This window comes from Annulohypoxylon truncatum, assembly GCF_022578515.1.
Source record: "Annulohypoxylon truncatum strain CBS 140777 unplaced genomic scaffold F4807scaffold_3, whole genome shotgun sequence".
NCBI classification, from domain to species: domain Eukaryota; kingdom Fungi; phylum Ascomycota; class Sordariomycetes; order Xylariales; family Hypoxylaceae; genus Annulohypoxylon; species Annulohypoxylon truncatum.
Window position 1 is genome coordinate 1,105,080 of NW_025953789.1, and position 25,119 is coordinate 1,130,198.

The window sequence follows — 25,119 nt, forward strand, 5'->3', positions numbered from 1 at the left end:
ATTGTACAATTGATTATTTTATTAAAATGTCTACTAAGCTCTAGAAACATGCGAAAGTTCGCAAATAGTATATAAATAAAACGGCCTTCCGACCCCTATCCTCCTTACCTACCACGTATCGTGACCAGCACCGTTGGAATTGGCATCCAGGTGTACGAAACTGTGATCTAACGATATTTGACACGCGCCCAATGAACCAAGAAAGAGCAAGTCACAAGAAATACCTTCTGCTTCACCGACAAGTCCGGTAGAAAAGGGCTCCTGGGATCGTACTCGGCACTGGTGAGAAGGAGGCCCGTAAGATTCAGAGTGTGACCCAACCTGATATATGAATATGTTAATGGCTAACCCAAGATGTAAAGCACGACTATTTCAAGGTTTAAGATCACATACAGTTTTGCTACGAAGAGCGTCCAGAGGTAAACAGGGTAAGAATCCCATCGTGTTTTTCCTTGAAATACCTCGCGCGAGGTGTAGAATACCGGCGGCGTCCAGATGACGGTCGATACGAGCTCTAGGGGAAGTCGTATGCGAGTCGTGTTTGAGTGCTGGACGAAGTCCAACGTCAGGAGGGCGAGGGATACGAAAGACAGGAGAAAATTGAGCTCCTAAAAATTAGTCGCCGATGCGACGGTAAACCGCTAATAATTCCATGGAGGCGGGTCATAACTTACTACAGCCGGTATAATAACCAGAGTGACATTGGCATAATCCAACCAGACCATCGTCGTAATCACAAGCACGTATAAAAAGTGACCGGCGCTGATAATCCACCACATGCAGTTCATGAGGGCTGAAGTTCTGATACAAGACAGATGCCTCTTATCGTGTCGGATAGGCCAGCCACATAAAGTACAAGCGTAGCCCTCCCGCCCATTCACGAAGGTAATGTGATGATTGGGTCTGTCAAAGTAGTCTGGGCTTCGCTTCAATCGCCAGCAGCGAAAACACATCGATCTCCAAGTGCCCGGCCTGAAGAACTCGTCCTGGACCAAGTAGCCATCATGGGACATGGTGAGACAATCGATACAACAATTCAGCAGATCGAAGGTGATATACCGATTCTCCGTGAAAAGGCGTTCAACCACATCTACCGTAAGATGATGGAAATAGAGTCGACATGTTCGCCGAAGTTGGAGTGCAGCCCGAACGTCCAGGTAGGATATGATTAGGAGTTGGATTTCCCAAGGTAAAAATGTCAACGGGGAGAATTCTGTCGGCTGTTCAATCGGCGGTATCAGTGACGGCCATGAGAACTGACTTGATCTAGTCGATGTTCTAAGAAGCTGTAATTCATACGTCTCATTAGTCGACGTAGTCGAACAGCAAGCCATAGTGAAGGCGCATTTGATCTCAACAAGTAAGAGGAAGAAGCCATTGGGGTTGATAAGTTCACCCAGGCCCCGGCCGGAAAGCTACCTAGCGAGAGACTTTAATAGGTAAGAAATGGATGTGAAGTTCTAAGAAAGGACAGATAGTTGGTCGAGTTGTTTCGTACGATAAGACTCTTGTAAGCGCCACAACCATGGCGAGCCGTGCAGAGAGGGCTCGATCCCCACGTGGCTTAACTTATATTACCTTTAACCTAAAAGGCATGGGGAAGACAGATGAAGAGGACGAATAAAATCGATGGGTAGGGTGAGATAGAGTAGGCTCCTTGGATAAATATCTCCGTATTTAGGAGTGTAGTCGGTAAAGTCGTGTTAAAATCGCGTTAAGGGGTACTAAGAAGCATACTCCCTGGTTCATCTTAGCCAAGGAGCAAGTAGGTTGGTTATCCATATGCAACGATGATTATGACTCATTCATCATCTCTAAAATCTCTGTCATAATTCTGACGACAGAAGATATGTGAAACTTATATCTGTCCACTTGGACATGCCCGACATATGTAAACAGCTAACCCTAGGGGTGGGCGATAGCGAACTTAGGCGCTCGATTAGAGACATCCTACAAACCCCTAGATGAATCAATGCGGAAAATGGGTTACATAGCTAATATATGTATTGAGATCAATCAAATATGTGATCTACTTCAGTCAACGAGACCGTTACTCCGTGTTCGGATCCTTGATGATACCGGGTTTCGGTACCGAATTAGCGACCACGCCGCATTTCTTGCACTTTCGGGTTTCCTCGCTTGACATGAATTCCTCGATGGCGGCCTTGATCTGAGTACCGAGGTTGGTGCAGTGGAAGGCAGCTTCGTGTACTATCTCGTTACACTCCTGACAGTACCAGCGCATGCGGTCGATGGTGCCTTCGGGCCGCTTCTGCTCGAGGACCACGCCGACGGTGTTAGCGAAGCGCACCGGGTTATGCGGCGTGTTGCCCGGCAACAGGAACATGTCGCCCTCCCGAATGATGATGTCCCTAAACTTGCCATCGTCAACGACCTTCAACATCATAGCACCCTTGTACTGGTAGAACCACTCCGGGGTCTGGTTGATGTGATAGTCCGTCCTGGCGTTGGGACCGCCGACGATCTAGTGCGATAGGTAAAAACATAAATCAGCTAGTTCGGGCGAAGATTTGGAAAACGCATTTGCGCACCATGACGGTGAAGTCTTCATTGTAGACGCAATAGTTGTTGACCGGGGGTTTTAGGAGATGAGAATTCTCCTCGAGCCTTGGCTGCCCATTAGCCGCACCCGGGCAACACGTCACCGAGAACCTTGCTGGCTTACCACTTCGGGAGGTTGACTGGCGTAGAGAGCATTTTGGTTGGTTAGAAATCCGACGCCGATTGTGGATTCTTCCGTTCTGTCAAACCTAAATCGTAGAAGACTCACTCACTCACTACAAAGAGTCGTAGTTGAATGTGAGCGAATTAGAACATCCACACTTTCAATGGTTCAGTTGTTCCCAATAGGATTATTAATCGTACATGACCTCGGGATGACTGATAGCGGTTTACGTTATCAATCGTCAAATCATCCGCGGGATGCCGATTCTGTTTTGAGGGTTGAAAGGCTCAAAAGTTTAAAAAGAGCTCCATTACCCCACCATTCCTACCATATCATGATTAGGTAATATCCATATTGGGCACTTATTTAGCAGAGTTTAGCTTGGGGTGTACGTACATTGTTAGTTTCGGGGTGGTTGTATGAAATCCCTGTACCTGAACGACAGAGGAAGCCCCTAGTCTCCCGTTTGGGGATGGGTTACGGAAGCTCTAGGGGGTGTTTTGGTGTTTGAGGGTTTGAGGGCCCACTGTCTTGCGCTCACATACCAAGTAACCACAACCAATCTTGAAGCAACCACGCGATTTGACTCCATCGTCAGCTTTCTCGTTGCAGGTGAGCAAGTTTAAGCAAATTTCGAGCAGTTTATCGAGTGGATTCAAGCATTCGAAGAAGCATATTAGACTTCAACCATCCTGCTTTTCTCTTTTCAATTCCAGCTTCGTATCTCATCGTGTCAGTCGCCGACCACCAGCCGAATCTAACTCGAACCTTGCGTAGTGCTTCGTAATCCTACAAATAACTTCATCATGGACCATTCGCACATGGATCATAGCCATATGGATCATGGCGACATGGGCCACGGAGATATGCCAATGCCAATGTGCAGCATGAATGTCAGTAATATCTCTAATTACCTAACGCCGCATTCGCATTCTCTAGCTTCATGCAACGACCTGCGTTGCGCCAACCCGCCCCTCGCTCTCAACGCCACGAAACCCCATTCTCAAGCTCCAGCGGCCACCTCATTGGGTACCGAAAAATGGGAGGGGAGGAAGATGAATAAGGAAAACTAAGACTAACTCTTGGCCCTTGCGTTTTGGCTCAAACAGATGCTGTTCACTTGGGATACTACCAACCTATGTATCGTTTTCCGACAGTGGCACATTCGCGGAAATGCCTCCCTGATCTTCAGCTTGCTGGCCATCATCGCTCTCAGCGCCGGTTATGAGGCTCTCCGCGAAGGCATCCGTCGTTACGAGACCGCGATCGCCGTTAAGCAGGATGCCTCTCCTAGTGAGTTCAACTCCTCCCGCCCTTCCCTATCCCATACACACACAAATCCGTTTGATTGGCATGCCTTGGGGGAGGTCCATGGCTAAGATCTTGCGAATAATCGAGTCGAACCAAATACTGAGAGCGCGGCGTTACTTGGCGTAGGACGAAGCAGCCAGGCCGACGCGATTGGACGGCGAGCCCATGCCGTGAAGGCGGTGCTATACGGCGTGCAGAACTTTTATGCGTTCATGATTATGTGAGTGGATTGCCTTATACGCTCCACCCCAATCGTCTATATTCTAATGCCGTCTGCGAACGAATAGGCTGGTTTTCATGACCTACAACGGCTTCGTCATGCTTTCCGTCGCTATCGGAGCTGGCCTCGGGTACTATTTCTTCGGTTCGCGTACGAAAGCTGCTAAGGAGACGGCCTGCCACTAGATACGGGAAGACCTGATTAATATCCAATCTAAATGTACGAGTTGGCCAAGGCATATTAAAGAAGGCAAATATGGGGTCGAATTTGGCGGTCTGCAATGGTGTGGGACGGAGACGCTGATCAGTTTGTTAAAAGCGCAACTACACGCTCGGTAGCAGCGGAGTTAAAGATACAACGGGCTTGAGCCTACTATGAATCTACAATACAAGGAAGACCTCTTTTGGAAGTTGGATTGGTCCATCTACATCTTCGCATCTTTGACCTCTTCTTTAATGGCCTCCTGCCCTACTTCCTTTCTTTTCTTATCGGGAAGTCGGCCTGCGTTTTCTAATCTCTCTAAAAGGTGTTCGTCACCGTAATGGGCATTATGCTCGAACTCGGGCTCTTCGTCATAAGCAATTCGGGCGGCGTCGACTAACATACGTCCCGTCATGCCCCAGACAAGGAAGCGTTGAACCTCATCTTCTTCATCTTCTAGCTCATCGGCCAAGGCGCCTTGTCCACCCTCTCGGACCTTGGGTTTAGTTACCTTCTGGTTGTTTACCGGCACGTGGAAGTTATGGACCCGCCAAGGTTCGTTCTGCCAAGCATGCCAGTACCCGTCGTACCAATCTCCGGGCGGTATTGTCTCCCCCTCACGCGGTTCGTCCTTCGCCTTTAAAAAGTTGTGGAACGGACCGCTGAAGACCGCCGCAACCTCCTTCGCGTCTAATCGGGGTATCATACTCTCGTCCACCATCGCTTTCGGCTTTCCCGGCTCGTCATCGGCATGTAAGAATGCTACGCAAGGCCGCACGGCCATTTCGGTCTTCGCGAGGCTGCACGGTAGGCAGCAGAGCGGCTCTATTCGAAAGGGCTTCGGGATTTTGGCATCGTCCATCGGAAGGCCGATTTCCTCCCATGCTTCGCGGCGGGCTATTTGGTCTACCGTCGAGAAGTACATTAATATCGCAGCTTCTACCAAAGCTCGACTCCAAACTTACACGGGGACTCCGCCAACGAATCTGCCTTTCCGCCGGGAAAGGCTGCGTGACCTAACTCGAGCCGAGCATATTAGCATCGACCTTCTTCTCGTTCCCGGAGCGTGCATCTGTTCTCGTACCGGAGAAGTTCCGCAAACTCGCGGCCCGCATCGTGATCACGACTCTTAAGTCACCCTTCCGGTCCGCGAACAGCAGGATCAGCACGGCGGCGCGCCGGCTCACCGGCAAGCGGTCCCAGGTAGGGAACGGCGGGGGCTTGTAGGCGCGTAGTCGCGCGAGGGCGGCCTTTGATCGCATGAGCATGTGTTGAATCATCGCGTCTCTCTCTTTTTCGCATCACTCGCCACAAGACTACCACGTGAAAGGGCACAGCAACAGTCTTAAGACTTAGGTACTAGGTAGATTATAGATGGTAGATGCAGATGGCAGATAGGAGGTAAGGTAGGCAGGTAGGTAGGTGTGTCTAAATTGTAGCTATACTGACCGCCGAGACTGCGTTGAGCGGGGCCATGGTCGACGCATCCCAATAATACGAAGCTCGATCGCGGGGTTCTTCGGCCGGGCGGTGTTGTCGTTGCAAGTCGAGCGAGAGGGCGAGGTCGGCGGGCAGCGAGGTCGCGGGTGCGGTGGTGGAGTTGCGAATGCTCTGCAGGATCTCGGCCGTTTCGAGCTCCGTCAGCGGGGGCGAGTCGTTTCTTCGTGCTGCCGTGCCGGAGGTGGCGCCGTTCGTGCTGCTGCTCATCGTGGAAGAGGGAGGGTGTGCGAGTTCCGCCGTTTTTACCGGATCGGGTCGTGACCTTTTTATTTTTTTGTTCTAGGTTAGGTGAGTCGCTGGCTGGCCGATGTGGGTCCGATTGACGTAGCTTCCGCGGACAGCCCGCGGGGTACCCCACATAACGTCGGGAATAGCTGGACTCCCCTCTATAGGGGTATCCCTTGATATACTTACGGTATTCTTAAGCAGAAGTCACTGCATAATAGTCAATTCTCAGAAATACATGGTAAGATCGATATAATGCTGATGATATACTTAATGCGTTTAAAAGAGATTTTCATGTATTGCTAATTTACCTTGGTAGCGATCTTCGTTGTTAGACGCGGATGATCGGACTTAACATAAGTCCCTCAACTTCAAACGTGACATCGCTATGTTCGGTAAAGGTTATTATAACCTCATGTTAGATGCCTAGACGCTGTCGATGTGCGTATGAGCCGCAGATACACATGTATATCCATTGTAAGAAATTTGTCATCGTTCGAAGACCCCTATGCTTGGAATGGGAGAGGGTTCCGGATTCCCTCCTGGAGTAAGATTAGTCCAAACGGTCAGGGGAACGCTTGCCTACCAAGTACCTACCTAGGTGGGCAATCGAAAAGCAACAACATCTGTGAGGTTTACAACATATAGGTGGAACCTTGCCATGACTGTTTAGTTCGTTACACTTCATGTGCTACATACATGGTACAAACAATATGTGGTGATTATACTGGACTTAAGTCGTCTTTAGCTTAAGTCCGAAACATTGATCCTCCGTAAAAGATCCAAAGAGCTGAAAAGGGGCATGAGAAATTCACCTGAGGCAGGCTCAATTCTTCACTAAAAGACATATATAAATATATAAAGCCACAAGTTTCATTAGAAAGCAAATCCAAGTCTAATATCTTGCCTCTAGCTACAAGATCAACATATCTCATCAACAGAAAGATAATCAAAGTCCTAAGATAAGATGGCGCTACCAGACAAGAAGATCGTTCTTATTACAGGTAACACCTCGCCTTCTACCTTTCAGACATTGGGCTAACACCAGATACACAGGTGGTAACCAAGGAGTGGGCTTTGAGACAGCAAAGAACCTGATTTTTTCGTCTCCAGACTACCACGTAATCCTAGGCAGCCGAGATATCACCAAGGGCGAAACTGCCGCCAAGGAGCTCCAAGTCGTTGAAGGCGCCAAAGGCACCGTATCGTCGACCCAGATCGATGTAACCAACGACGAGTCCGTCGACGCTGCCGCCTCCCGCATCGCGTCCGAGTACGGACGTCTTGACGTCCTCGTCAACAACGCAGGCATCGTCTCGATAGCGCAGCCGCCAACACGCGCCGTCATGCGCCGTATCCTCGACACCAACGTAGTCGGGAGCCTCAGCGTAACCGAAGCCTTCCTGCCACTACTCCGACAGACCGCGCACAAGCCGGCGCGCCTCGTCTTCGTCAGCTCGAGCACGGGGTCGATCACGCACGCGTCGAACCCGGCGTCGCCGCACTACGCGCCGGGCGGCGCGACGGAGTACCGCACCAGCAAGGCCGCGCTCAACATGCTGATGGCCCTGTATGCCGCGCGCCTGCGGAGGCCCGAAGGCTCCTTCTACGTCTTCGGCGCCGACCCCGGCCTCTGCGCGACGAACTTCACGGGCGACCCGGCGGCGCTGAGGGATAGGGGCGCGGCGGAGGCGTGGCAGGGCGGCGAGAGGGTCGCGAGTGTGGTTAAGGGCGAGAGGGACGCTGATGTGGGGAGGGTGGTGGGCGTGTATGGCGTGTCGCCTTGGTGAATTTAAATGTGGAGATTGTGTAACCCCTTTTTTTCGCACCCCTACAAGGTATTCGTCCGTGATGTCTGCCCACAACTCTCCCTTCATTAGACTGTCAACCTCCGCGAAACCGGTAAAGTAATAATATGAGTTCTCTTCCTACGTGGCCAGTTCGGTTCTTCGAACCATCGCGATTTTGGCTAAACCCGGCCAAATGAATCCGGAGGTATCGTGTCAGCATAAATACGGGTGACTTCATATTTTATTTTATTAAAAAGCTTCTTCGCTTTTGTATCCCTCATCAACTCTAACACAACCTGATCAATCAACGCAAATCCGGAATATTCTTGCTTTCCGACCGAGCCCTTAGCAGAACCTGAAGACCAGGATTGTAGCACAGCAAATATTGCGGACGCGTAGTCTGCTCTTCCTGTGAGAATATGGGTGACGGTAGTAGTGGTCACTCTTCCCCCGCAGCTTCAACGGCGGTCCGGGAGCCTGATCAATCTACTAGAACTTGTGTGTGCCCGTTCTTGATAGCAAACTTACCTATCTAGGTAAACATACGTCCTTAGCTAATTAGACAAAAGGCGATTACCGTGTTGACTCTTGCCATCGGAGGGGGCGCAGTAGAGATGTCACCGTCTATAATCATCCTACCTCCGGTTATGACCTCACTGCACCGCACCCTGGTTATGACGGGTCCTCTCAGAGAAGGAGGGAGTCCACAAAGGGGGAGTCCAGAGAATCCAAATGACCCATTCGCTGAAGGAGGGAATCTAGAAAATCTAGATACTGCTTTATCCGGTATATTCTGTGGGATTAAATTAGACGTGCAGCAATGTTACGGTGTTCGTAACATACCAGAGTCACTACTGGCACTGACTTGGGACGCGTGCCCGTGCCTTCGATGCGCTTTAATTAAATACCGTAGGTAGGCTACGTGATATGGAGTAGTGACCTACCTGTATGTATGATTGCGGAACGCCAATGGGAATGCCAGATGATGATAATGTGGTGAAAGAACGATCGCCCTCCCGTAAGCCTTCGGTGCTACCGTCGGCCCTACTCACCAAACCGTAGACGGATAAGCTAATTGCCCAACTCTCAGTATCTCCTAAGCGGCTCTGTATTGCATGGACATATGGCGTATCTGGCAAGTCTAGAACTGCAGATGATTCGTAGCATCTTAGGCTCTTGAATTGCGAGAACGGAGAGGTGGAAACTCGGAGGTAACTAAATCAAGATTCTGGTCCTGAGGGCTTCTCAGCCGGCCCACGGTATGTAGAGAGGGGCAAGAGTTACACAGCAGACAGCAATTGATTCGCATAATGATCAAATAGATGCTAAGCGCCCTTCTCCCCTAGAGTAATCATATTCCTTCGACACTGCTCGTACAGATCAAGCAATCGACACAAGATTGCAACATTGCCGTCGCTTTCAAATCGGTTTCTTATAGGAGCTCGAGACTAGAATTGCAAATGTGCTAATGTTAGGAAAAGTAGTTCTCCTTTAATGGATGTCATACATAGAGTGAATGCTAGGTAGTAGTGTAGTATCAATGAACTATCCTTGTCACAGGGCGATTAGGTGACCTATCCTAAAAGGGAATAGCTCTTAATTAGCTTAGCTGTACGTGGATATATCTAGCTCACCATTCCTTACAAGCAACGTTCTCCTTTTCTTAATAGATTATACCTTTTACTATACATACTAAAGATCAATCCGATACTCACCAACTGTATAAAAAGGTTTGTATTCAGGACTATAATCTTTTAGATTCTGCTGGACCAGCTAAATTCCTCCTTGGGCCTCTTAGGTCCACATCTCCCTTTTATGCTTGAACCGTCGCTCGAAATCTATCTTACAGCTTCCTATATAGGATACAAGAACCAGCTTATGGTATTGGTGCCTACCTTGAATTAATATCGTGCACCTCTTTTTACTTATCGTCCAGCCCACGCGTACTAATTTATCCAACGTGCATGGCTGTGATGAAGACATGATGTAAGAATTATCCTTAACCGCTTATATTTGGTATCTTACCAATAAATTCATCAGGGAACCATATTCATTTGAAAACCCTGAACTATTTGAAGGCTATGGATCATCTGAAGGCTCTGTACCGAAAGAAAAAGACATCTTTGAAACCGACCCGGCAACATGTTGCGACTGTGGAGAAACAGATAAATTTGAACATACGGGCGACCCGGATGAAGCCATGTGCAAAAATTGCGCGCACATAATCTGCTCTAATTGTGATCATAAGGGCGGTGGTGGTAGCAGTGGTTTCAGAAGTTCACATCCTACTCCTACAATGTACTAACCACTTTATTTTAGTGTTTTCTAGTCTATATACCTAGTAGGTACTAATCGTGTAATAGCTTTCACGGGGTGGGTAACCCTCCACAGTCGCCAACAAATGTTCAGGAAAAGCATGATAAGGAAATACCAGAGCTTGTCAACATTCCTGTCACCGAAGACTTGTGGGAGGGCAGAGGAGTAAAGAAACACAGCCCTCAAAGTGAGTTCTTCATCATTGTTATAGGAACATGCAGCCCGATGCCCTTCTACCAGTTCTTACCTACCAGGTACTCATTCTCAGAGGTCAAAGAGTTGTAACTTGGCTTGATTTTGGTTGGCAACTGTTAATTAATATTATACGAATAGGGACTCAGCCCAATTTAATGTCTAGTCATGCCGATGAAGATTCGAATCAGCTGGATCTTGAATTTTCCGGTGAATCGTCTTGCAACGACTCGATTTTCTCGGAGCCTGTTTCCATTCCCAGTACTCAAACTTCCCAGACCGGAGAAATGAACACTCTACTCGTACAAGAATTCGCGGCTCTATTTCGTCGAGATGAGCTAATAATGCTTGATATTCCGATAGCTATATCTAAAGAGGACGTCGGGTTTGAAAAAACGCGAGATAGGTTTCGAAAACTCCTTAAACGTTACGCTTTGGATCTCAAGGTAGAGGCTCGCAGTAAGAACCATCGAGAAGTTGTAAAATTTGTCAGCTCATTGTCATCTAATATCACCCGCGAGCTCTTCGCACAATTTTCTGTGGGCAGCCAAATTCAAATCCCTGATGCCCTTCAAAGGAACCCAGATCGTCGAGAGAAGGTCAATGAATTCCTCCGGAATCTCCACGGTGATTTCGAGCCTATTGAGTCCCACGATGATAGCGATCAAGACTCTTTAGATGAGGACGACGACGAAGAAGAGCTGTATGATGGTTTTCTACCACACCTTGACCAATTGGGACAATTCATTACCGGTAGCATTGCTTATAAGGTTTTGCGTCGACGGCTTCATGAATTCGTCCATCCTAGCCTAAGATCAAGACTTCGACACCTATTGGAAATGTGGTCAAGGAACGATCACAAGTATCACGCTTATGTGGCTCCTTATCGACTTTTAGACCTGGCGGCAGAGCTACAATACATCAATCCCCATGAAATCCGATTCGAAACTGGTGAGAAACCAAAATACATGCCTCAGATTATCGGCCATTGTCAAAGCACAATAGAAAATTGGACAGGAGAGCATTGGGACTGGTCTCCATTGCCTCGTTTCGCGAGACCCCTTAAAGATGGGGAAGCAAGAATATGTTGGGAATGCGTGAGTGTCCTGCTAATCACCCACACATCCAAAAGATTCAATTGAAGGCTTTAATAGTAACTATATATTTAGACCTGCGGTGAGAAAAGGCATGTAGAAGTTCCATTGGTTTTTTTTAAACGCCTACAGTCGATTATTCGCAGTCTTCCTCGAACGACACAGCTCCCCCTCACCCAAATTCATGGAGGATCAAGTGGATTAGCTAGCACAAGCAATAATCAAAGCCAAGCAACGCCCCCTCAACAGAATCAAGGACATCAGCAGTCAGCTCGTTCACATTCGACCAATGCGGCCCAGTCAGGGGCACAGCTCCAAGCCGCCTTGTCCAATACGAACACCCTAAGTTATCGCGTCATTTTAACCGTAAAAAGGGGTATAGAATATAAGATTGCACAAATTGGTGTTATCAATGGTCTTTGCTGTCAAGAATTTTTCAGCGCGTTAAAGAAAGATTATTTCCGTCTTCGAGGATTTATCAGGGCATGGTTCAGTATCTGGAGATACTCTCACTGCGATTTCTACAGGGCAAGTACACTTATTTACTAGTTTACACAACCTTTGATCATTTCTGGGAATAATGACCTATAATCTCATATATATTTTTTCCATGTGGTTTGGCTAATAGTTTTGAAAACTTATCTAGTGTGAGAAATTTGATGACCACCAGTTCGTCCCAATAAAGAAAAATGCGTTTCCCGAAGTTATGAACACGGATTATGAATATCGACCAAGACCGATGGACTTAATTCCGCCTATAAGCGAGCACGAATTTGCAACACGCTTTTATGCATGTCACAAGTCGCAGTCTCGATACCATTGGTATCACAAGTGCAAAGCACTGGGACTTCACTCTACTGACATCCTCGATTTCTTCCCGAAGAAAATGACAGAATTGGAGGAGGCAGGAAACAAAAGAGAAGTTTTCTGGGGGATTTATGCACGTGAAATGATCAGCCTCCGTTGGGTGATAGCTTATCATGTCGTTTGTGCTTTGCCGCCACTTGTCTTTTTTGGCATCCGGATTCTTCCTGCCGGATATGCAACTGACTTACAGAACCCGTCAGTTCCATTGACGATGATGTTCGGGATGCTATCCTTATTTTGGTCTATTTACATAGGCAGTTTGCAAACTTTCAAAACTGCCAGTTAGAACAGTGTATTCTACACACTGAGCTAGTGGAGCTAGTGGAGTTAAAACTAGTAGAATTCGGGGAACCTTGGAAGCAGGTGTGCTAAACAGGGTAAGGTCCATTCCATAATTATTTGAATATAAGGCATTAGCCACTGTAATACAGTGGCTTGAGTGTTATAATTGTAGAAGGTAAAGATCACAAAAGAGTGTCCTAGCGCGCTGAATACAGGGGATCTGAAAATGGTGTTCCCTCCAGGGCTGTGCCACATGCGACCCCGTAAAATGTGCTGCCCTAGGCCCGCGGTCGTTGAATCTGATCATTTTTAAAGGCGTCCTTTTTAAAAAAAAAAAAAAAAAAAAAAAAAAAAAAAAATTAACAGGGTAATTAGAACATGAGATATAATGCGGTTTTAACATACCAATATATATTGCTACATCCATGTCAACCCTAACTAGGGGCATTTCTACCGCACTCAGGTATGTACGTAGCGGACATGAAAATACATACATAGGTAGGTACCTAGGAATGGGCGTTTGGCGGGGGATTTGGTGGGGATGGTCACGTGCCTCTACATATATTTACACTGGATGAGTTTCATTTGGAACTTCGGTAAAAATTCATAATTGTTTTCGACTGCTTAGCAGGTAGGTGCCTACTTGACTACTTTGACTACCTACTTAGGTACCTACCTCTTGAATGTTCTCATCCATATCAGTCAAAAATTCAGATTCTCACCCACTCAAGAGAAACGTTCCACAGAGCTCATTAAATCTCTCTCGATGTTCCCAATGAGTCATGTGGCTGGCATTGTTCAGCGTGACCCATTTGACCTTGGCAATGCTCCTGAACCACGGCTCGATGCAAAGGTCCATCGCCTCGTCCTGATCACCGTTGAGAAGCAGCGTTTCGACCTCGATGTTGTGTGCCTCCTTCCACGGTTCCCAGTCCTTGAAGCTACCAACGATGGTGAATTCTGAGGGTCCTTGCCTAAGGAGTCCGGTAAGTCCCCCTCTCTAACTTCACAAGAGGCCGGGTAACTACAAGGGGGCACTTACATAGTGAGATAAGCAGTCGGGTCCTCCTTCAGGTGCTGAAACCCGACCTGGACAGGCTCGGGGAATGGGTCGAGTTTGCAGAAGTGGCGGGCGTAAAATACGGCACTAGCCTTCTGGAACTCTTCGCTTTCGTAGTCACCCTTGCGCTCGCATTCCTCGATGGTGCGCCGCACGTCCGGTGGCAGCTGAGAAAGGAGATACTTGCAGCCCTCCGAGTATAAGGGCATGCTGGCAGGCCCGCCGGCAATGATAATCTTCCTCAGACCTTTCGGTCGGCGCGAAGCGTAGGCGCCGGCGAGGATGCCGCCCCAGCTCTGGCCAAGGACAGAGAACCCGACCTCTCGCAACTGCAGATGGTCGACCAGGTTGTCAAGCTCGGCGATGAAGAGGTCCATTGTCCAGAACGACTCGTCGCCGTCTTTCTCCCGAAAGTGGGTGGAACGGCCGCAGCCGACTTGATCATACAGGATGATCGGGAGCCCGTGCTTCTCATAGAGGTCAAGCAGCGTGATCATGTACTCATGGCCGGTACCCGGGCCACCGTGCAAAGCAATGAGAGGTGGCGAATCCAGCTTGCCGACGACCTTGTACCATGTCTTACATGGCTTCGACGCCCCAGGTGCCTGGAAATCCACTTCGCCTTCGCGCGCTGGAGGGCTGCCCATGTTGAAAGCTCAATACGGCAATGGCGAAAGAGGACGTTGAAATGATGATTGAGTCGATTGAAACTACAGGATAAGGTAGGTAGCTTATAACAAAGCTTGCCATCGAAGAAAACAACAAAGCAACGCAGAGGATGCTAACAGTAAAAGCCCAAGTTGGTTACTTATCAAACGCAGGGCTGTTCCAACGGCCAACCTGTCTTGAATGACCTACCTAATGTAGACGCAACCAATATATGCAGGCAGATATTCTGTGCTACCTCACCTCAAGTTAGAAAGACCTGCCCTTACATCCGTGCGCCTTGCGAATCAACCCAATGTCCTACCAGGACCGTAGCCCTTGCCACCTGGATAGGGGTATAGGTCTGTTGGTTGGTAGGATATAGTAGTATCTATCAGGCCCATAGCTCTTCGCAACAATATAGTTGTTTATAGTAGGTGTGTATTTAGTTAGGTCGTACGATCCGTGCGCCTCGACTTATGGCGATACGTATAGTAAAGAAACGCGGTGAGATAGGAGGTTGAAGAATACCTAGCCGTAGGGTGTACGCCAAGTAGAAGGCTGTTGAACTTAAAACTTGGTCCATCGGGATGTACAAATGTAGAAGTAGAAGAAGCCGATGTCTCGACTGCAGATGGGGCTGTGTTCAACAATCAAGGGGAGGGGGGTTGGGGGCGCGGTCTTCACTCCGCCCTCGCCATTAATGATACATTGGAGGATATAATTGGCTCTTGGGGCGTGATCTTCTTATATTTTATCGTTTCAGTCAGATTACGGAGTTCATTTCTTTCTAAGTCTTTCCACAGCCGAATAGTCTCGTTTTTTAAGTCGTCATGATCATCTACAATTTTCTTCTTAGATAGTAAGCATCGAGAAAACTTGTCTCGATAAATTGTTTTGATGGGTACCTAAGATGACTTCTTCTATTACAGAGCCCGGTACATCATCCTTTCCGCCCGCCTCGCCCCAGGAACCTCCAGGTCATGCCGCGCCTAAAATCCTTGTTAAGCCAACTCCGGAAAAGCAAAAGATTTATAACGAAACTCGCGATGCAATCGAGAAAGACAAGGAATACACCTACCGTCATCATCCAGACGCCGAGCTTTATCTCCTAGATAACGATCCTATGCTTGATATACCATTGAATATCCTCCTCAAGCGACGCCTTACACTTGCTTGTATATATGGCTGTGTGAAAAGGGAAAGAATAGTATGCAGACCTTTATCTTTAACTTGGAATAATCGCTGATTTTTCAATATAAAATGTTAGTGCAACTGTTATGATTACAGCAAGTTTGAGGAAGGCTATTATGACTTTCCACTTGAACAATCAAACGCCAGACGTTCGGAACACTACTTCATTTCAGAAGTCCCACTTGGCGGACCAAAGACTACCATCCAACTACCAGCTCGTGTTGCTAGTGTTTCCAATGTTAGAAGTGATATACCCGCATCATCGGACCAAGAGGTCTGCAAGAATGACATTCCACTGTCGGACCATGGGACAGCCACACACTATAAAGCGGCGTCTGTAGAAGGTGAGGATGAGCATGCTGATCTGGAATATTTCAAGTGGCATGATCACCAAGCGCCAGAGTATGTGGTGGAATTAGCCCAGGATATGGTTAATGAAATCGATGCATATAAGCTAGACAGCGAGACAATCGATAGACTGTCAGTTGTCCTCTTTCCACTTTTAGAGGCACTTGCGGACAGGCTTGGGCTCGAACCCCATGCAAATCACGACGTAGTGGAATTTATTTACGGACAGAGACGGTAAGTAAACACCTGCCTACTCCAGTATCAGATACTAACACTAAGACCTAGGAAGATTGTCGCGTCTTTCAAAAGCATCTGCCAGCGAGCTAGTGAATCATACATAGAAACAGCTCCTACACAAACTTCCCAGTCGGGGGGATTTGACGATGCAAAACCCCCAGAAGACACCAAAGGATTCCCTCCAATTGGCAGAAGTGAAGCGTTTAGTCTTCCCGGATTAGATGAGTATAAACGATTGATCTTTGAAAATCCTGCTTATCGGTGGCTTCTTGGCCGATTACAGGGGGAAGCAGCTCTCTCGAATACAGAGCCACAGATTCTAAATGAGATCAGGAGCAAAATCCGACAAGCCCTTCTCCCGATAAGAGAAGGTGGTCGAAGATGGTATCCCACACGTACCAAGATCACTTACACTCTTCGTTGGGATATCTTGGGGTTTCTAGATGCTCAGGAGTACAACCTGTCCGCAGCCGATGCCATTGCCAAAGCTATCACTTTGACGGGACATCACACGGATGCACAAGCTCTTAGTTGCCGTGACTATATGACACAGACGTGGCCTCATACGGGATGTAAAACCCTTGAGTTCCTTCAGGAAGTGTTGAGGGGCAACGGGGATTTTAGTCTCTTCTTTTCATTTTTCGAGTCTCGCGATGAGTTAATGGGATCAGGTAAGGTGAGAGACTCTTCAGTTTCTATAATAGTTAAGGGAATCCCAGAGCTTGTAGTAGAAATAGGAGAGCAACTCGCCTGGATTGGTGCTGCTTTGCGGTTCTCAAAGAGTAGTATTGGTGTCGCCCACTGCACTCCACGCGTGTGCTTCATACCCAAAAAATTGGATATCAAACACGATGTCGACGTAGTCCAGAAAGAGTACCAAGGTACAAATGGACAATGCTGGCATAATTTGTTCGCTGACCCCGTTGTCGTCCGTGGCTTTCCCATTCTCAAAAGAAGCAAAACGGGCACAGGGTTGGAAATGTCGCTCGACATGCTAGTTGCACTAGCGAGAGCACGATACGTTGATACATTCAAGTCCAAGGTCTTCATCAAGGGTTTCTCCACCATGCTGATACCAACGAAGCAATCGGGAAACTTGCTGGTTTGGCACTTGCTCTACAACAAAGACCCCAACAAGCGGATATCATACCTTGATTGTGATCTTGGTCATCAACATATCGATATTGAGATGCATGCCTTGGGGAAGTATCGCCATATTTTGGGATGGTGTTCTGACGTGGTCTCAATTGTTGGTATGCTCCCCCTTTTCCTGTTTGATAGTTCAACGAACTAATCACCTACACTAGGGACCACTCAGTCGAAATATAACATCGAGAAATCCAAGTTGCCTTATGCCCATGCTGGCTGTGCCCTGGAAAAAGCCGAGGTTTCAGGAGGACAATTTGTGACAGGCACGGCAGTTTTCAGCTTAGGCAACAGAGAGAAACCGGTCCATATCTCTAGATTCGGTTACCTCAACAAGCTCCAGTGGATTTCGTCGAAGCATTTCGTTTTCTGGGACGAGGAAGCGAAGAGAGGCTGGCTGGTGAACGGAGCAAGTGCTTTGCTCCATATCCTTCGGGCATCCCTAGAGCACAGCCAACAGAAATTTCCATCAGCATGGCTTTTAGACCCAAACGCTCTAAGCGATGCAGCTGGGACACCAAGGTCTCAATCAGCTCTTGAAGTTTTGATCAATGAGCAGAATCGTGATCTTAAGCTCTACGTGGACAAGACTGAAGTATACGACGAAGAAACCAATGACCAGCAAAGAACCCACAAGGTGTTAAAAAGACAGACGAGACATTATCGATTGGAAGACCGAATCGAACACATATATAACATCTTCGAAAAACTGATAGACCACCAGACTGATGCCGAAAGACGATCTGGGCTGGATATCAAAATTCGACCACGCCGACAACTTGAGGGTTGGGATTTCAAAGACTTGGCCACCGACGGGGATCCGCTATTTCCCCGTGTTGCTCATCTCCAGACTATTGGAAAGGGATGGGTTGACTTCACTCGAGCCCTACATGCTGTGACCTTATTCGGGCGAGGATTCGGAGATTTGATCCAACCACGATTCGCAATACCTTGTCCCCGTTGGACCCAAGTACCGAGCAACAAGTACTATCTCGCTGCCTGTGTTTTAGATCTTCAAGAGATCATGGAAAGGGATGGAGACTCGAATTCTAACCCAAGAAGGTTATGCGAGAATATTATATGGCAAGTGAAGCAAGCAACATTCGATAAATGCCCCTGTACCGGTAGAAGTACACAAGCGCACCACGATCCCGTTCAGATTCTATTTCCGCTAAAATTCACGCCGAGCCTTGGAAAGGGGTCCCAAATCGAACTAGAAAGCCATGGTGCAGTCATTTTCGGCCACAACATGAATCTCCATTGGCATTGGGGAGACCACGGCGATCCTGTGAAGGGTGACCCCCCGCAAGAGCTAGAAAACGAGACAGACACGATCAGCGACAGCGGAGTTGGATCAAGCCTCAGTACATCTGGTGACTCATCCGCCTCCAATCTTAGTAACTCTACTCCTGTGCGCACTCAAGAATCACCCCCGAGTATTCCTAGAGATACAACGTCGGAAACTCCCAAACTTCATTTCAAGGAGGTGTTATCGTCAAATATCAAAAGAGCATGGCATTCCTTCTCCGGTAAATGAGTTACGATCATACTCTGACCAAGTTATGGGCGTTTGAGAAGGAGAGCGATGGTTGATCTTTGAAATAATGTCTTTCTATACTTCATCATCGGGATGGCGTTAATGAAACTGCTTTGTTTTAGATATAAATACCTCATCTAGACATAAACATCGACAATAACTTACGTCAAATAAACACGTGAGACCACCCCCTAAATCAACCCCTATTTCCCGCTCTCACCCCATCCGAACCCTTACGTCCTCGGCTCACCAAAGCGAATCTGTCTCTTGATCTCCGCCCTCCTCCTTTCCTTCCTCGCCTCTTCCGAGCCCATCCCGATCCCCAACCCGTGCCCCATACTCAGCTGTCTCGCCCGCTCCAAGAAACTCTTAACCTTCGGCATCGGCGACGCGCTCCCCTCTTTCTCCAGCTTCCTCACGTCCTCGCTTTGCTTCCGCTTCTGCTGCTCCCTCTCCCTCTCCCTCTCTTTTTGTTTCTCCTTATCCCTTTCTTTCTCCCTATCCCCCCGCTGCAGCCCCAACACCCCCTCCCCTCCACCTCCTCCACCACCACTCCCTGCACCCCCACCCCCAACCCCAAGCACCGAATTCCTCCTCAACCCCCTCGCGAACCCGAAACCCGGCAAACTCGAAACGCGATTCAACCTCCTCATAACCCCCTCCACCCCCGCCGCACCACCAGCCCCCCCTCCAAACCCAACAAAACCCTCCTTATCCTTATCCCTACCCCTATCCTCAGACACCTTCCGCGTCCGCTGCGTCGGGTTCGACAAGCCCCTCTGCAACGCCGGCGCCGGCGCGGGCGGGAACGGCGTTTTCACGTACGCGTCCGCGATCGGGCGCTCGCTTAGCTTTAGCGGAGGCGGCGGCGGAGCGCTCCTCTTGCTGTTCGCGCGCGCGCGCTTGAACCCTTCGTTTATCGTCCCGGGGCTGCCGCCGCCGCCGCCGCCGCCGCCGGGGCCCGCGAACGCGATCCTTGTTGTCCCGCTCTTCCCGCTTCCGCTCGTCTCCGCGCTGGTCGTTTTAGCCAAGTTTCCTCCGCTAACGCTTACGCTCACGCCGCCGCTCAGCGGACTGTCTTCCTCGCGTAAGGCGGGGGACGGGGACTTGGGTCTAGGCGGGAGACGGTTTACGAAATTGTGTGTCTGTGCCTGGATCTGGGGTTGCGTTTGGGGCGGGGGCGGGAAAAGGGTAAACGCGGGCGGCGGCGGATCCCGCATGTCGACGAGGCGCGGCGCGCCCGGGTCCGGGTCCGACGGCGACGGAAACCACGTCGGCGGGTGGATCACGGCGCCGCTGATCGGGCTGCCCGGGTCGCTGTACCGGCCGTCGATCTGCAAGACCTGCGAGTGCGGCGACGCGAGCCGCGCCGCGGCCAGGTCGTCTGAGGAGTGCGCCGTGTGGGTTCCTGTGTATACGAAGTTCCTGTTCTTCGCGTTTATGTTCGTGTTCGTATTTGCGTTGGTATTTAAGTTTATGTCGTTGTTGTTGTCGATGTGATGCCCCGCGTTGCTTTCCGTGTCGCTCGGAGTCAGGCTCACGGCTAGGTCGCCGGTCGTCGGGGACGAGATGCGCTTCAGGTCGGCCGCGAACCCGAAGCTGTGCTGCGACGACGTCGGCGAGAGCGGCGAGACTTCGTACGGTTGCGGCGGCGCGATCGCCGTCGTGTTCCCGGCCGATACCGGGCTGACGATGTTGAAGTCCTGGTTTCGCGTGTCGAGGATGATGGGAGCTGGGTATATCGGCTGCGGAGCGGCGATTTCTAGGGACTTCTTCTGCGGTTGTAGTTGTTGCGGTGCTGACGTTATCGACTGGGGATGAACCATGGCTAGGCCGGCTTCGTTCAAGATACCCGCCGGGCTTGGATTCGGGCTGTCATGTCTGAAGTGGCTGATCGGCAAAGGAGGTTTCGGAATCGGAGCCCGTTTGGTGGCCTCGTCAAGGCTGTCGTACGCGGACGAAGTGTTCGAATCGGGTCGTGGCGGAAGCGCCCTATTGACATATTCCGGCAATGCCGCCGGCGGCGGATATTTCTGCGATCTTGCGACGATGGATCCCGTTCTTCGCGGTTTGCTGCCATTATCTAGGCCTCCTAGAATATGAGATGAGGCCATCCCAATGGTGTGCTTGCCTCTATCATGTCTTACAAAGGTGCCGCAACTTATGATGAGAAGCCGTAGATGCTGCACTTCTCAAGAATCGACCATCTCATACCTCGCCCCGAGTACGAGACAAAGAGCCTGGAAAGCCGAGTTGCTGCTTTTGTTTTCAGTTCAGTCCGCGCGTTCCAGCTCCCGACTGCTTTGTCTTGATTTACAAAGAAAGCCAATTAGTAAAGGTTACGCCATGGATGTAAACCAAGTGAGTATAGGCATATATGAGAAGTGTATATCGCATGATTCCATATTGCTTAGGTAGCTGCTCTATGATAGTTAGAGCGACGAAGACGAAATAGAGTCTAGTCAAAGTAAGAAACTATCTGAGCTAATGGGCGTATATTATATGGAAATATCGTATCTCTGATGCGTTTACTTAGTAAGATGACTCGAGTGCTTGAAATAGATTATCTATGATGTCGACATAGGGGCGGGAGAAGACAGCCTAGTGACGACAGGCGTTCTAGGCTGAGCTAGTGAATTCTTCGCGGACGTCGACGTGAAATGACCCTTACCCTTCATTTAATTGAATAGCATTTAAAGTGTACTCCTGATTGATATTTGTTGAGGCTCATGAGTAAAGCAACGTATATTATAGTCGGCACTTACATGGTACGATGTGATGCGAATTCTGAGAAAACCCCTCCCCTCTTTTTTAATTCCGAATAAACCTCGACTTTGGAGACGCCTGCTTGATGCACACCCGCAAATATAAATCAACCCATCGTAGTAGGCTGAATGAAGAAAATAAACCTCCCCTAAAGACCGACAACACTTGTAAGAACTGACAAGTATAAGAGCTCATAAGCTCATGCACCCGCCATATGCCGCCCCCCGCGGAATGAACAACTGATAGATCTTCTAGACTCGTCGAACAATGATATTTTCCCACCATCTCATTTCATCTCATGCTGCTTCATGCCCAATCATCTTCCACCGGCCTTCACTTTACCCTTACCTTTTGCCTTGTTCCCCTTTGCTGCTGCCGCCTCGGGCTTGGAGTAGAAGCTTGCATCGTCATTCCCGAACAGCTCCTGGTCGCCTTTGCCACCCATTTCCATAAACTCTTTCGTACCCCTTTGGTCCGCAGGCCGAGGTTCTGCTTGTGTTGCCTTATTCTTATCTGCTGCCGGGTTCTTGTTGAACACCTTTATCGGGCTCTTCTTTGAATCCGGGGTGGCGGGGATTTTGTTTGCGACTTGCACCGAGTTGATGGAGCTAAGCAGTGTTCGCTCACGGACCGCACCTCTTCGTTGCACCTCGAGACCTCCAATACCTGCCACTAGGCCATCCGTACTGTCATTGACGCCTAGTGTCTTCTCGGTTATCCACGGATGTGTAAGACATTGATCAATTGTGAAGCGTTTCTCCGGCTCGGGAACCAACATATGATCAATGAGGTCCACTAATAGATCAATGTTAATTTGCAAAGCCAAGTATGAATAGGAAGACGCGAAGTCGGAATGATGACTCACATGCCGGGTCTCCTACTGAATCCCAGTATGGGGAAGGATAGTCAAATCGAGCGCCCTTGATCTGCTGCGAAAGCGTATAAGGGAAATCACGACTGTATAGTTCGTCCGAGAAGGGTGGAAACCCGCATAAACATATATATAGCACTACTCCGAGTGACCAGATATCGACTGCCTTGGTATATTTCCTGTGTTTCACTTCCGCCAATATTTCCGGGGCGACATAGCTTGGGGTACCGCATAGAGTAGTCGTGAATGACTCCTCTCCGATGATTTTAGCAAGTCCAAAGTCGGCAAGCTTGACGTGGAGATCCTTGTCGGTTAGCAAGATATTTTCAGGTTTGACGTCTCGGTGAACGATATTTCGGTCGTGCTATTCCAATCGTCAGCTAGGTTTAGTTAGGCAAAGGGAGACAAAATGCCATACCAAGTACTTGATACCCTGGAATAACTGGATGAACAGCTTCCTCGTTTCCGCCTCAGTCAATTTCTGCTTCATCACAATGTAGTTGAACAATTCGCCTTCTGGGGCAAGTTCCAAAACCAAATACACCGCGTTCTTCTCATTGAAAGTGTCCTTCAGACACAGCACATTAGGGTGGCTAACTCCCATCAACACCGCAATCTCCTGTTGCAGCCCATCCGTCTTAGACTTCTCATCCATGCCAGGGTTCTTCGTGAAAATCTTGACAGCATAACGCTGACCGGTAGACTTCTCTACGCACAAGTACACTTCAGCAAAGTGACCTTTGCCCAAGCGATCGAGTAGAGTGTATTGTTGTAGGAAGGCGCTGGAAGATCGGCTTCGCGGATAGCGGAAGATGAAACGAGCCTTGTCCATAACCGCAATCTCGTCTTGTTCTTGCAATTCGCGGCGTTGGTTTCTCCCAACGATGGCCTCGTTCACGAAAGTTCCATTACTGGACAGGTCTTCAATGATGGCGATCGTGTCATCACTATTGTTCTCGGTGAATATTAAGCAGTGACGGTTAGAGACCATTGGGTCGTCCACGATAACGTCTATCGAAGTCAGTATTTAATCCAAGCGTTCAAGACTCTTAGACTAATAAGTAACAGGAACATACCGCACTCGGGGTGTCGTCCAATCAGATATCCGCCTGACGGGGCGTCCTTCGCCTTGGACTTCTCAAAGCTCTCTTCCTGTTTCAGGGGGGCACCACCTGGTTGCTTCTTGGATGACGCGCCTGAGAGCTCGTCTGACTTCGGACAAGTAGATCGTTTTCTCAAGACTACACACCTCCCTCCATACATGGTATTAAGCGGGAACAGGTAGCCCCATACTCCCTCCTTCTCTTCATCCTCGACCTCGTCGGACAAAGCGGCGTTCCCGTCAACGTATTGGGATGTTGGAAACGCCTGGGTATCTTGTAGCGGAGACGAGAAGGCCTGTACTTGAGAGAAGGTCTCTTCGGGACTGCGATGAGTCACTTGACTGGGGCGTCCGTCTGGGGGTTCGGCTGTTGCTTCTTTATATATCCCGTCGCTTTCGGTTTGATATGTGACTGGGGAGGGTAGATTTTGCTTGTTGGTGATGACCGGTGTTTTTTGTTGATCGACGTTCTCAGCTTTTTGCGACAGGCGGCCGGATCTACGAGGTTTCTTCGCAGTGTCATTATCATTCTTAGAGGGAGGAGATTCCTGTGAAGATACATTAATTATTATCCGGCATACACCAATGAGGATTGTTGCAAGTACCCGTCCTCTCTTGAGCTGACTCTTCTCGCGTGGAGCCATGGTTGGCTGCCTTGAGCAAGGGGCGCTGGGATTCCTTGTTTCCCTTCGTGGCAAGCTAGCAAAGGGGAGAAAAGAGGAACAAGGGGAACAAGACGAGTTATTATGTCTGACGCGATAGCCTATTGCAGCGAAATGCGGGACGCGGTTCAAATGGTCGTCGAGGGAGTAAGTAAGCGTGGTTGAATTGAGTGGAAAATTGTTATGGTAGTTTGGCAAAGGTCGAAAAGCTTATTGCGGAAGAGCCCCCAGCTCGCAGATATGGATATACATAGTCTAATAAGGGTCGCAGGTCCTTCCGACTCGACAACGGGATTGGGCGGCCGCAGCTGACCAGGGATCCCGAACGACTTCGAGCACTATCACCCTTCACCTTCGTCCGATATATAATGACTCACCAAAACCAATCATTCAGCGCCGTTGAAAGGGAAAGAATGTTTGCGAGTATAAACAGAATCATCCGCCATGTGATTCTCAATGTTTCTAGTATGAAACGTCAAGAGAAAGTATAGAAAATCGCAAACTCTGAAATTGGCACCTGATAGTGCTGGAGGTCATCCCCAGTTTCCCAGAGCTAGAGATCCATTGTGCTGCAGCTGTAATCGGCAAGTGGGGACTCATAGATGCTTGTCCGCGGTCTCCTGGATCGTTATAGGGCTGTGCAATAATTTCCAAGCTTGAAGGATTGTACCTTGTAGAAGCTCCACCATTTGGTGCCCTGAGATTCCGTCATACTTTCTTATTCTCCATCGATCCTCCCTTCCCATGGAACCCGATCACAGGTGGCTATGCAACAGGAAACCTTGTATTTTCTAATGTCATGTAAGGGTGCCGGTATACTTGAAAGTTAAAAGTTCATAACGGCTTCTATTTCATGTGAGGCTAAGC

At 48.9% G+C, this 25,119-nt stretch overlaps 10 protein-coding genes across 10 annotated transcripts; 4 read left to right on the forward strand and 6 right to left on the reverse strand.

Moving 5' to 3' along the window:
* Position 1: 1 nt before the first annotated feature.
* Positions 2–1,692, reverse strand: F4807DRAFT_205429 (uncharacterized protein). Its single transcript, XM_047993854.1, has 3 exons — positions 675–1,692; positions 394–605; positions 2–321 (listed from the first exon to the last, which is right to left on the reverse strand). Exons 1-3 carry the CDS (start codon positions 1,332–1,334, stop codon positions 168–170), a joined length of 1,026 nt encoding a protein of 341 aa, XP_047858434.1. The 5' UTR covers positions 1,335–1,692; the 3' UTR covers positions 2–167.
* On the reverse strand, positions 1,646–2,977 carry F4807DRAFT_205044 (3-hydroxyanthranilic acid dioxygenase). The gene is made up of 3 exons (XM_047993850.1): positions 2,687–2,977; positions 2,553–2,628; positions 1,646–2,485 (listed from the first exon to the last, which is right to left on the reverse strand). Exons 1-3 carry the CDS (start codon positions 2,716–2,718, stop codon positions 2,051–2,053), a joined length of 543 nt encoding a protein of 180 aa, XP_047858435.1. The 5' UTR covers positions 2,719–2,977; the 3' UTR covers positions 1,646–2,050.
* A 98-nt stretch (positions 2,978–3,075) lies between these two features.
* F4807DRAFT_205321 (Ctr copper transporter family protein) lies at positions 3,076–4,522 on the forward strand. The gene is made up of 5 exons (XM_047993853.1): positions 3,076–3,298; positions 3,438–3,579; positions 3,796–3,979; positions 4,085–4,217; positions 4,285–4,522. Exons 2-5 carry the CDS (start codon positions 3,493–3,495, stop codon positions 4,400–4,402), a joined length of 522 nt encoding a protein of 173 aa, XP_047858436.1. The 5' UTR covers positions 3,076–3,298; positions 3,438–3,492; the 3' UTR covers positions 4,403–4,522.
* F4807DRAFT_205084 (NUDIX hydrolase domain-like protein) lies at positions 4,432–6,357 on the reverse strand. The gene is made up of 4 exons (XM_047993851.1): positions 5,868–6,357; positions 5,503–5,668; positions 5,384–5,434; positions 4,432–5,324 (listed from the first exon to the last, which is right to left on the reverse strand). Exons 1-4 carry the CDS (start codon positions 6,123–6,125, stop codon positions 4,642–4,644), a joined length of 1,158 nt encoding a protein of 385 aa, XP_047858437.1. The 5' UTR covers positions 6,126–6,357; the 3' UTR covers positions 4,432–4,641.
* Positions 6,358–6,438: 81 nt separating this feature from the next.
* On the forward strand, positions 6,439–8,205 carry F4807DRAFT_205125 (NAD(P)-binding protein). Its single transcript, XM_047993852.1, has 3 exons — positions 6,439–6,620; positions 7,057–7,147; positions 7,200–8,205. The coding sequence occupies exons 2-3, from the start codon at positions 7,111–7,113 to the stop codon at positions 7,931–7,933; spliced, it is 771 nt and encodes a 256-aa protein (XP_047858438.1). The 5' UTR covers positions 6,439–6,620; positions 7,057–7,110; the 3' UTR covers positions 7,934–8,205.
* Positions 8,206–9,610: 1,405 nt separating this feature from the next.
* On the forward strand, positions 9,611–13,043 carry F4807DRAFT_409698 (uncharacterized protein). The gene is made up of 6 exons (XM_047996563.1): positions 9,611–9,919; positions 9,974–10,231; positions 10,297–10,436; positions 10,583–11,538; positions 11,611–12,063; positions 12,182–13,043. Exons 1-6 carry the CDS (start codon positions 9,915–9,917, stop codon positions 12,686–12,688), a joined length of 2,319 nt encoding a protein of 772 aa, XP_047858439.1. The 5' UTR covers positions 9,611–9,914; the 3' UTR covers positions 12,689–13,043.
* Positions 13,044–13,293: 250 nt separating this feature from the next.
* F4807DRAFT_409716 (proline iminopeptidase) lies at positions 13,294–15,124 on the reverse strand. The gene is made up of 2 exons (XM_047996564.1): positions 13,727–15,124; positions 13,294–13,658 (listed from the first exon to the last, which is right to left on the reverse strand). Exons 1-2 carry the CDS (start codon positions 14,389–14,391, stop codon positions 13,403–13,405), a joined length of 921 nt encoding a protein of 306 aa, XP_047858440.1. The 5' UTR covers positions 14,392–15,124; the 3' UTR covers positions 13,294–13,402.
* Positions 15,125–15,154: 30 nt separating this feature from the next.
* F4807DRAFT_409721 (uncharacterized protein) lies at positions 15,155–19,590 on the forward strand. Its single transcript, XM_047996565.1, has 6 exons — positions 15,155–15,251; positions 15,322–15,599; positions 15,660–16,165; positions 16,217–17,421; positions 17,476–18,959; positions 19,017–19,590. The coding sequence occupies exons 2-5, from the start codon at positions 15,516–15,518 to the stop codon at positions 18,849–18,851; spliced, it is 3,171 nt and encodes a 1,056-aa protein (XP_047858441.1). The 5' UTR covers positions 15,155–15,251; positions 15,322–15,515; the 3' UTR covers positions 18,852–18,959; positions 19,017–19,590.
* On the reverse strand, positions 18,969–21,302 carry F4807DRAFT_469678 (uncharacterized protein). Its single transcript, XM_048002734.1, has one exon. The coding sequence runs from the start codon at positions 20,963–20,965 to the stop codon at positions 19,085–19,087; it is 1,881 nt and encodes a 626-aa protein (XP_047858442.1). The 5' UTR covers positions 20,966–21,302; the 3' UTR covers positions 18,969–19,084.
* Positions 21,303–21,306: 4 nt separating this feature from the next.
* On the reverse strand, positions 21,307–24,548 carry F4807DRAFT_409727 (checkpoint kinase 2-like protein). The gene is made up of 6 exons (XM_047996566.1): positions 24,196–24,548; positions 23,565–24,138; positions 22,907–23,499; positions 22,483–22,852; positions 21,617–22,412; positions 21,307–21,557 (listed from the first exon to the last, which is right to left on the reverse strand). The coding sequence occupies exons 1-5, from the start codon at positions 24,232–24,234 to the stop codon at positions 21,934–21,936; spliced, it is 2,055 nt and encodes a 684-aa protein (XP_047858443.1). The 5' UTR covers positions 24,235–24,548; the 3' UTR covers positions 21,307–21,557; positions 21,617–21,933.
* Between the last annotated feature and the right edge of the window lie 571 nt (positions 24,549–25,119).